This window comes from Piliocolobus tephrosceles, chromosome 3 (assembly GCF_002776525.5).
Source record: "Piliocolobus tephrosceles isolate RC106 chromosome 3, ASM277652v3, whole genome shotgun sequence".
Lineage (NCBI taxonomy): Eukaryota > Metazoa > Chordata > Mammalia > Primates > Cercopithecidae > Piliocolobus > Piliocolobus tephrosceles.
The window spans coordinates 105,897,759-105,909,217 of NC_045436.1; the positions used below are offsets into that span (position 1 = coordinate 105,897,759).

The window sequence follows — 11,459 nt, forward strand, 5'->3', positions numbered from 1 at the left end:
AAAAAAAAATAAAAAATAAAAATAAATAAATAAATAAATAAATTTAATTTTGAATGGATGCCATGGCTCCCACCTGTAGTCCTAGCACTTTGGGAGGCTAAGGCAGGTGGATCACTTGAACCCGGGAGTTCGAGACCAGCCGCTTGAGCAATGTGGCAAAACCCTGTCTCTACAAAAAATAACAAAAATTAGCCAGGCATGGTGGCACACGCCTGTGGTCCCAGCTACTTGAGTCTCACTCTGTTGCCCAGGCTGGGAGTGTAATGGAGCAATCCAGGCTCACTGCAGCTTTGACCTCTGGGGCTCAGGCGATCCTTCTGCCTCAGCCTCGTGAGTAGCTGGGATTACAGACATGTGCCACCACACCTGGCTAAATTTTTTTTTGTTTTTTTGAGATAGAGTCTCAGGCTGGAGTGCAGTCGTGCAATCTTGGCTCACTGCAACCCCCACCTCCCGGATTCACGCAATTCTCCTGCCTCAGCCTCTAGAGTAGCTGGGATTTCAGTCACACAACACCACTCCCAGCTAATTTACGTAATTTTAGTAGAGATAGGGTTTCACCATATTGGCCAGACTGATCTCGAACTCCAGACCTCAAGTGATCCGCCCGTCTGGGCTTCCCAGAGTTTTGGGATTACAGACATGAGCCACAGCGCCCAGCCAGTTTTTTAAATTTTTTTGTACAAATGGGGGGTTCTCACTATGATGCCCAAACTGGTCATGAACTTCAAGGCTGACGTGATTCTCCAGGTTGGCCTTCCAAAGTGCTAGGATTACAGGCATGAGCCACCACGCCTGGCCCCATATTCTCTTGATTGCCACTGTAATTTATTATATTTGCTTCCAGTGTCAGGCAACTATTTAAAGTTTTTACATCAAATGTGTATTTTATAGAACAATTTAAGAAGAAAACCTTATTCTGGCCATATGCATTTGCAATGGATTTAAGACTTTATTAAAATAAGCTTTCAGAATTCCTTTAAATAGCACAATAAAGCTTACCAGACATTTACATCCAGATAATTTTTTGTGTGTTTATAATATAAGCCATTTTTGCTGCATTTATATTTCTTCTTATTGGATAGCATAATAATCCTTTCCATGTTTGTTTCCAAGTCAATTTTTAAAAACTTTTTCCTATGAATTGTTTTCTAAACTTAAAATTTACTTCATTTTCCCTTTCTTAAACCTTCATATTCTGTATATGCATGTGGCAATTAATTCTGTCATATGTGCTAATGAAGGGAGTAAATAATTCAAAAATACTTGACTTTGGATTAAATGATAATTGTTCTAACAAATTTAGCTTTCTAAATGTCTTTTACTTGTGCTGATTTTTAAATGTTGGTTTATACCCCCTGAGCACATGCTAGTTAAACAGAAGACAAAAATTATGGGTAATAAGAAGAAACTAGCCTTTAAAATGTATTTTCTTAGGTTTTCTATGTGTGTGGTTTTTTTATATTTAAAGATGCTCTCCCTAATATTGTTTCCCTTTGTTTTCATTGTGACTATGAGGACTTGAGCCTTATAGAATTGTTCAAGTAAAAAACTCTATAAAGCATCAAGAAACACAGCAATCATTTGATGGCTAATCCTAAGAAAAATCTAGCTGACAATTTGTGCTCTAATTAATTTACTTCAGTTTTATATATCATAATTATAGAATTACATATAACGTAAATATTATATAATTATATGATATATATTACATGTATATAATTTTTCAAATTATTATCAATAGAGACGGGGTCTTGCTGTGTTGCGCAGGCTAGTCTCAAACTCCTGGACTCAAGCGGTCCTCCCACTTTGGCCTCCCAGAGTGCTAGGATTACAGGCATGAGCCACAACATCTGGTCTACTTTCAATATTTCAAGACAGAGGTGTTCAATCTTTTGGCTTCCCTGGGCCTCATTGGAAGAAGAATCATCTTGAGCCACACATAAAATACACTAAAAATAGCTTATGAGCTAAAAAAAAAAAAAAAAATCTCATGATGTTGTAAGAAAGTTTACAAATTTGTTTTGGGTGACATTCAAAGCCATCCTGTGCCGCATGTGCTCTGTGGGCCACAGGTTGGACAAGCTTGTTTTAAGGTATTTTTTATTTTAAAAAGTTATAAATGCTGTGAAATGGTACATTAATTGTCTTAGCTAAGATGCTTTTAACTACAAGTTACAGAAAAACCCATCAAGGTTTAAACAATAAGAAAAAATAATTATTTTATATAACAGGCATGCCAAAACTAAGGCAGCTTCAGGGTTGATTGATTTAATAGTGCTGTTCAAGGTTTTCTTCTTTTTACTCTACCATCTTCATTACGTTGATTTCTTTCTTTTTTTTTTTTTTGAGACAGAGTCTCGCTCAGTTGCCCGGGCTGGAGTGCAGTGGCACGATCTTGGCTCACCGCAAGCTCTGCCTTCCGAGTTCACGCCATTCTCCTGCCTCAGCCTCCTGAGTAGCTGGGACTACAGGCGCCCGCCACTACGCCCCGCTAATTTTTTTTGCATTTTTAGTAGAGACAGGGTTTCACTATGTTGGCCAGTATGGTCTGGATCTCCTGACCTCGTGATCCGCCTGTCTCGGCCTCCCAAAGTGCTGGGATTACAGGTGTGAGCCACCGCACCCGGCCACATTGATTTCTTTCTTAGTGGTCACAAGAGGCTAGCTAATGCTGTTCCATTCATCATGTATTCTCACAGTGATATCCAAAGGCTAGAAAGGGATCTTTTAAATAAAATAAACTACTATAACAGAATATTGCAAATATATATGACAAAATACTATATTGAATTCTCATTTATCCATCTAGCTTGAACAGTTACTGACTCATGACTTCCAGTATTTTTATTATTGTATTGTTGCATTGAACATCATGTTATATTTGAATATTTCCATATTTAATATTCATCTTCAGGATAAATTCCCAGACGTAGGAATTGTTTTTAGTCACTTGGGAAAGAAAAACTGCATTTGCTTCCAGGTATTTTGATTAAAATGACCAGAACTCTTTTTATTGACTTATTCTTCAGTTTTCAGTCTTGTCCTCATCCTAAAACCAGTTCCTCAGGTTCCTCAGGGTCCTCACCATGTTTCTTCACATCCATTTTGCTTAGAATCATCTTTCATCTGTGGCTTAACTCAAGTTCCAGAACTTATATAAGGAACATTCTCTCTGAGCCCCCGTCACACAAACCAAACTTTGAAATAACTTATAAAATTAAAATTTTATATGTTTCTTTGTGTTCTATAGGAGCTTGAGGAGTTTTGGGTTTACAGAGCCCTTTTGGTAGAACTTACAAAGAAGCTGACTTACTGTGTAAAGGCAGAACTAATTCCTCTCATGGAAGTTACTGGAGTTTTAGAGGTCAGTAGCTTGCAGTTTCCCAATTGAAATTATGTCGATTAATACAGAAGCCAGGTTTTATTATTTTGTGAAGTCTTATTACAGGGGAAGTGATAGCAAGAGCCTTATTGCTCATTTGTCATGGGAGTCTTTTATTTAAAACAAATAGCTGCTATGGCCTTTCAGAAATCCACTGTTATTAGATGGCATACCTGATGAAAAATCTCAGTTGTAAAAAAAAAAAAAACCATAGCAGGAAAGGTGGGGGTGACTGTCTCCAAGTATGTTGTGCTACCAATTGTCCTTAACACTTGCTCCTTCCTCCAATCCTTTGAAGAATTACCTTCTGTCAGTTTGGACTCAGTGCTTGTTTAAGGTAATGGTGATTCAGTGGCAGCAAGGGTCATTTGTATTTTTTCTAAGAGAGTAAGAAGAAAGGGTTCGCAACTGGTTTTCTGGCTTTCTATTTTCAGCCAACCCTCAACTTCAGTTTATTCTCTATTATTCAGTTCTTGAGTCAGAGGAGTTCTACTTAGGATACACGCATGCACACACACACACACACACACACACAGAGACACCAGTGGTCCCCTGAGTAGATGGTGAGAACATTGAAAGATATTGGACTTGGCCGGGTGAGGTGGCTTCTGCTGTAATCCCAGCACTTTGGGAGGCCAAGGTGGGTGGATCACTTGAGGTCAGGAGTTCAAAACCAACCTGGCCCACATGATGAAACCCCATCTTTACTAAAAATACAAAAATTAGCCAGGTGTGGTATCATGCGCCTGTAATCCCAGCTACTTGGGAGGCTGAGGCAAGAAAATTTTGTGAATTTGGGAAGTGGAGGTTGCCATAAGCCAAGATTGTACCATTGCACTCCAGCCTGGGCAACAGAGCAAGACTCTATCTCAAAAAAAAAAAAAAAAAAGAGAGAGAAAAGAAAAAAGAAAGAAAGATACTGGACTGGAACATTTTACTTGAGAATATGAGATGATACCACCAATCTAAGTGCCTTAACCAGCTTCTATTGTTAATTGCAGCACACATCAGTTGACTCAAGCTGGATAGAAATACAGTTATCTTGTGGTCAGTTTGGAACCACCCAAATGCATTTTTAAAAATTCCTCAGGATTTTCATGTCTTATCTCTTCATATTTACTTTATTATCTTAGTTTATCCCAGTCTCTTACATGCAGTTTTTGTTCTTTTCAGTAAAGTGCTTACTTTTCTTTTTTCTAATCCCAAATTATTATCCTACTGATTTTTGCAACACTTTTCAGGGTCGAGCAAAACAGTTATACAGTGCAGGTTACAAAAGTCTAATGCACTTAGCTAATGCAAATCCTGAAGTGCTCATAAGGACAATTGATCATTTATCAAGACGTCAAGCCAAGCAAATTGTTGCATCAGCAAAGGTAAGCAAACAAACCATTTTTTAACCTTAATAATCTTGTGTATTGTTATTTGCTTGTGTTGTAGACATCAGAACAAAAACATTTAACATTGCATAACTGTTTATTTCTATAGATACAAAAGTACATACTCATATTTGTGAGTAAAAATAGTGCATCTGTTATGACAAGCCTTGCTAAACAGAGAAACGACTTGCTAAAAAATAAAGAAAATTTCAATGGTGGCTCATGCCTGTAATCCCGGCTCTTTGGGAGGTCAAGATGGGAGGATGACTTGAAATCAGGAGACTGAGACCAGCCTGGGCAACATAATGAGACTGTTTCTGCAAAAAAATTTAAAAACTAACTGGGTGTGGTAGTTTGTGCTGTATGTAGTTCTAGCTATTCAGGAGACTGAGGCAGGAGGATCGCTTGAGCCCAGGAGTTCAAGGCTGCAGTGAGCTAGGGTGACAGAGTGAGACCCTGTCCCGCCCCTCCTCTCCAAAAACAAAAAAGAAGGCCGGGCATGGTGCCTCATGCTTGTAATCCCAGCACTTTGGGAGGCTGAGGCGGGTGGATTACCTGAGGTCAGGAGTTCGAGACCAGCCTGGCCAACATGGTGAAACCCCATCTTTACTGAAAATACAACAATTAGCCAGGCTTGGTGGCACATGTCTGTAATCCCAGCTACTCGGGATGCTGAGGCAGGAGAATTGCTTGAGCCCAGGAGACGGAGGTGGCAGTGAGCCAGGGTCATACCACTGCACTCCAGCCTGGCCAACAGAGTGAGACTCTGTCTCAAAAAAAAAAAAAAAATGTCTAGGTGCGGTGGCTCATGCCTGTAATCCCAGCACTTTGGGAGGCCAAGGGGCAGATGGATCACTTGAAGCCAGATATTTGAGACTAGCCTGGCCAATATGGTAAAACCCTGTCTCTACTAAAAATATAAAAATTAGCCAGGCGTGGTGGTCCACACCTGTAATCCCAGCTACTTGGGAAGCTGAGGCACGAGAATCACTTGAACCCAGGCGGTGGAGGTTGTAGTGAGCTATTATGCCACTGCACTCCAGCCTGAGAGACAGAGTGAGAGTCTGTCTTAAAAAAAAAAAAAAAGACCATTTCAAGGGTTCATTGAAGTACAAAGAACCCTGGAAGTCACTGAGCTCTGCCTCCCAAAGTTCTCGTCACAGGAATCCTTCCCTCAGCATCCCGACATCTGGTCTCTCCACCTTTGAGCACCATCATTGACAAGGAACTTGCATCATCAAAAATTAGGTGGTTCTATTTTTGTATGCTCTTAGTGTTACAAAAATTATCCTGATATACCGAGGCTAAATTTTGCCTTCTTAAAATTTTTACCATTGCATCAGAGTACCGCCTCTGGAACTGGACTCCTTTTTTGTTTGTATGCTGTTTTTCACATATTCAAAAACAGCTCTTATTGCCCCCACGGGTTTTTCTTTTCTGTTGCTTTTATCTGTATTAAATAATGGAGCTTTAGGCCATTCACTGTCCTAGTTACCCTTTGCTAGATGCAACCCAGTTTGTCACTGCCTTCTGCTCCCTGTGGGTAGAGCTGTTCCACAGCAATTTGAGATTTTTTCCTTCTTGATCTCAACTATAGTTTTAGTCTGAAATTGCTTGGCTTCTTTGAAACTTCATTGTTTTACTATTTGCATATATAAATCAGAATTAGCTAAAAAGCAAATTTCCATCATTTCTTAATGGTGCTCACATTGCTTACTTTACCTTAATCGTTCTTTACAACAAACCTATGAGGTGGACAAAGTCAGTGTTACCCTGAGTTTATAGATGAAACCACTAAGACTGACCTTGTCCTGTTAAATTAGGAGTTCTTGGGGTTGGTAGGGATGAAGTTATAGTCATTTCCTTTGCTATAGCACCTAAAAAAAAAAAGTTCATTAAACTTTGACACACTTGTTTCAGCATTTACTAGTGATGTTTGTCTAACTCCATTATTTCCATGATGTTTATCAAGTGGTGGTTTTCTAACTTCATTATTCCTTCTGGATTTATTTACTGATGTTTTACTATGAGGAAAAGCTTTTCCTTTATTTATTCATTTATCAGTACATGCTTATAGGTGCAGACATATTCAATGGGTTATAACCCATTAATAACGTTCCTTATTTTGGTGCTCAAATGGCCTCAGATTTGGCCAGTGGAAGCCCCTGAAAACTGGTTTGTGTGGCTTTTTGACCTTCATCATCATTCTTGAAGTATTTTCTTATTTTCTGGCTGTGTCTGTCAGCATCTAATCATTAGGAGGCAGAAACCACATAGTAATTTGAACAGACCTCTAAGGGGTCAACAGAATGTTGAAGAATTCAGGAAGGAATACATTTGAGAGATGGTCCATCCCCACCCCACAGCACCCCTATGGATGGGATTCGGACTTCATTGCCACTGGATGCTGGGAAGTTTGTTGTGGTTCTACAGCCAAGGCTAATAAGCAGAAACTGCCCACTGGAGTGCTCACAAAACTGCCAGGAAGCTGCCTACAGTGTACTGTTGAACTTGCCCAGAAGCCAGCTCTAGGGCCCGTGGAACTAGGTCACTAGCTAGGAACACCCTAGCTGATGTATGTCTATGCATTTTTCTATACTTATGTGTAAATTACTGAAGGCCATGAGCTCATACTGATAACCCTAATTCTGATTTTTCCAGGTACATATGCTGTGTGACAGAGTCTAACTCCAAAACTTAGTGGCTCAAAACAGCCATCTTATTTTGCTCATGTTTTTGTAGATTAGGAATTCTGGAGGGGTGCAGCTGGGTGCTTGTCACTTGGGTCTCATGCAACTATAGTCAGAAGTTGACTGGCGCTATAGTCATAAGGCCCAGCCGAGCTGGATGACTCAGGTGACTCACTCACATGACCAACAGCTGATAATTAGAGGCAACTGGGGCTTTTCAGCTTTCAACTGGAGCAACTACATACGGCCTTTCCATGTGGCTTCAGTCCTTGTGGCATAGAAACTAGGTTTTCAGAGGGAATGTCCAGAAAGTGAGCATTCTAAGATATCCAGGCAGAAAATGCAAGAAGTCTTCTGAGCCAAACTCAGAAGTCAGACAGTGTCGTTTCCACTGCATACTGTTGGTTACTAGAAAACCATTAAGACCTAGATTGAAAGGAAAGAGGATCAGACCACCTCCTCATGAGAAGAGTGTCAAACAATTTGCAGTCATCTTTAAAATCTGCCCTCTGGTCACAAATTGTTTTTGTTCCTCCCACATGCAAAATATATTAACCCCCAAAAGGCCTTTCCATTATAGCTTCTATTAGGAAAAACTCAGTCTTTTTTGTTGTTGTTCCCCCACTGAATACTCAACAAACACAACACAGACAGAAGATTTCTGTGACCAAATGTGAGAGATTTGTTCCCAAAAAACAAGCAATCATTTCTGCAGCAGACATCAGCTGGGTGTCCTGACACTATCTAGCTGGAGTCTGGGCTTCTAAAACTTCTTACCAACCACCTTCAAGTTGGGGTTCCCACAGCCTCTTCTCTGGGTTCAGTCAGCTCACGAAACTCAGGAAAACATGTATGTAATAAAGGATATCACAAAGATACAGATGAAGAGATTCATAAGGCAAGGTATGGGGGAAGTGGCACAGAGCTTTCATGTCCTCCCTGGGCACATCACCCTCCATGGGCTCAGCGGTCTGGAAGCTCTGTGAACCCTGTACTCTTAGACCTCTTATGGAAACTTTATTGGGTTGGCATGATTGACAATCATGTAGAAATGTGACTGGACCAAAAGGGTATGATTTATTAATAATACTAACAGACTGAGTGGGGAAACCCAGCAAGACCTGTCTATTCAGATGCTTCTGGCCTCTCTGTGCAGCATTCGCTTCTCCAGAGTATGGGGCAGGACACTCTGGGATGAGGGTCTTTTTACCTTCTTTTGGAGACAAGGTCTTGCTCTGTTGCCCAGGCTGGAGTGCAATGGCACAATCATAGATCACTGCAGCCATCCCCTCCCAGGCTCAAGCAATTCTCGCATCTCAGCCTCAGGCGTAGCTAGGAATACAGACAGGTGCCATGCCTGGCTAATGTTTTTAATTTTTAATTAATCTTTGCTCTATTTAATAGAGACAAGGCTTTGCTATGTTGCACAGGCTGGTCTTGAACTCCTGGCCTCAAGCAGTCCTTCCACCTTGGCTTCCCAAAGTGTTGGGATTACAGCATGAGCCACTGCACCCAACCTGGAATGAGGGTTTTAAGACCCAATGATCAGAGTAGAGTTCTGCCTTAGGCAAAAGGAGGGCAGAAGAAGGTCAGAGACAGAAATTCTGTTTTCTAAGGTCTAAAGTGCCCCAACATTGTAACAAGGGCTGTGGGAGTTATGAGCCAGGAACCGTGGATGAAAACCAGTATGTGTATATCATAATATCACAGCATCAGACTCAGATCCAGTATTTTAAATCAAGTCCAGGTGTGAGTGATGCACCTTCAATACAGTTTCACAAGTTACAGTTCTTCTTACTCTGAAGACCAGTGACCTAAAGAGACACTACCTAAAACAGTGAAACCAGAAATAGGATAACCATAGTACACCCTCATTCATAAAGAAGGAAAATGGGTAGTGCATAGCAGCAGTTCTGAAATCCAGCCAGCTACATGTGGCCAGTTCTTTAATTATGTCCCAGTTCTTCTCTCTGGGAATGATTTTTCTTGGCTTTGGGTTCTCTCATTTGAGTGAACCTTTTCCATAAACAATAAGCCCATGTTTGCTGCTAGGTAGCTTTCTCAATGTGCTTCCTATATGTAGTTCAAGAATATTGAAGTTCAAGAGTTCAGGGTCAGGTGTAGTGGCTCACACCTGTAATCCCAGCACTTTGGGAGACCAGGGTGGGAGAATCACTTAAGGCCAGGAGTTTGAGATCAGCCTGGGCAACATAGCAAGACCCTGTTCCTACAAAAGAAATTTTTTTAAAAATTAGCCAGGCATGATGATGTGCACCTGTGGTCCCAGCTACTCATGAGGCTGCAATGGGAGGATCACTTGAGCCTGGGAGATAAAGGCTGCAGTCAGCTATGCTCATGCCACTGCACTCCAGCCTGGGCGACAAAGCAATGTTATCTCTATTTTAATTTAATTTCATTAATTAATTAATTTTATTTATTTATTTATTTATTTATTTATTTATTTATTTTGAGACAGGGTCTCACTTTGTCACCCAGGCTGGAGTGCAGTAGCATGATCTTGGCTTGCTGCAGCCTCAACCTCCCAGGCTCAAGCAGTCCTCCCACTTCAGCCTCCCAAGTAACTGGGACCACAGGCAGGCACCACCATGCCCAACTAAATTATTTTTTTTATTTTTTTTCACCATGCTGCCCAGGCTGGTCTCCAACTCCTGAGCTCAAGCGATCCACCCGCCTCAGCCTCCCAAAATGCTGGGATTACAGGAGTAAGCCACTATGCCTGGGGGAGACCCTATCTCTAAATTAAAAATATATATATGTGTTCAAAGGCACTTGATGTTTTGTATTGTCTCTGTCTCTTTTTAGTCAATCTGGTATAATATCTTTTAAAACATTGCAGTTTCTTATTTATCTATTTATAATCTCTATGTTGCTTGACTTTCTCTTTTTTTTTTCTTTTTTTTTTTTTTTTTGAGACAAGATCTCCCTCTCACCCCAACTGGAATGCAGTGGCACAATCTTGCCTCACTGCAACCTTAGCCTCCCAAGCTCAGGTCATCCTGCCACTTCAGTCTCCCAAGTAGCTGGGACCACAGGCATGTGCCACCACACCCAGCTAATTTACATAATTTTTTTTTTTTTTAAGAAGTGGGGTTTCTGCATGTTGCCCAGTTTGGTCTCGAACTCCTGGGCTCAAGCAATCTCCCCACCTTGGCCTCCCAAAGTGCTGGGATTACAGGTGTGAGCCACCTTGCTTATCCTAGCTTGCTTTCTTACAATGTGGATGCTAGGGTCTGAGAGGGAGGATTCACATGAGCTTGGAATGATCTCATTTCAAGACCCCAAGGCCTTTTTTAAACTGAGCCCTGTCATGCGGCATCATTTCTTCTGCATTCTATTAGTTACAGGTGAATCACAAAGGCTAGCACAGATTCAAGAGTAGAATTAGATCCCATCTCTCAATGAAGGTGTCAAAGAATTTCCAATCATTAATTTGCCACTCTAATCCCATACAGGACTTACTATAGTCTTCCTCTTTTTCATATTTGTACTTCCTTTCTCCAATAATGAGAAACCTCATCCCTGTGTTTATTAATATATTTCTCTGTTTTCCTCAATCTTAGAATGCACTGAAAGTAACTGCAGAATTGTTAAATTATACCACTCCAAAAAAACCAAACAAATGCAGTATTTATTTACAGCACTTTTTGTCTTCATTCTGAGAGTATATAATTAAAACAATGTGTTAGAATGTTATTTGGTTTGGGGTTTAAACGCGGTGGCTCAAGCCTGTAATCCCAGCACTTTGGGAGGCCGAGACGGGCGGATCACGAGGTCAGGAGATCGAGACCATCCTGGTGAACACAGTGAAACCCCGTCTCTACTAAAAAATACAAAAAACTAGCCGGGCGAGGTGGCGGGCGCTTGTGGTCCCAGCTACTTGGGAGGCTGAGGCGGGAGAATGGCGTAAACCCGGGAGGCGGAGCTTGCAGTGAGCTGAGATCCGGCCACTGCACTCCAGCCTGGGCGACAGAGCGAGACTCCGTC

The 11,459-nt window shown here is 41.1% G+C and overlaps 1 protein-coding gene across 11 annotated transcripts in view; it reads left to right on the forward strand.

Moving 5' to 3' along the window:
* Nucleotides 1–11,459, forward strand: part of HELQ (helicase, POLQ like) — a 48,935-nt gene that overhangs the window by 34,365 nt on the left and 3,111 nt on the right. For 9 of the 11 annotated variants that reach the window (XR_002733700.2, XM_023222496.2, XM_023222494.2 and 6 more), the window contains 2 exons: nucleotides 3,254–3,367; nucleotides 4,627–4,761. Coding sequence is in view for 9 of the 11 variants with exons in the window: in XM_023222496.2 (XP_023078264.1) it covers nucleotides 3,254–3,367; nucleotides 4,627–4,761 (249 nt within the window). In the remaining 2 variants the exon portion in view is untranslated. The remainder of the gene's footprint in view (nucleotides 1–3,253; nucleotides 3,368–4,626; nucleotides 4,762–11,459) is intronic. The other 2 variants (XR_002733699.2, XM_023222498.2) reach the window with 1 other exon arrangement.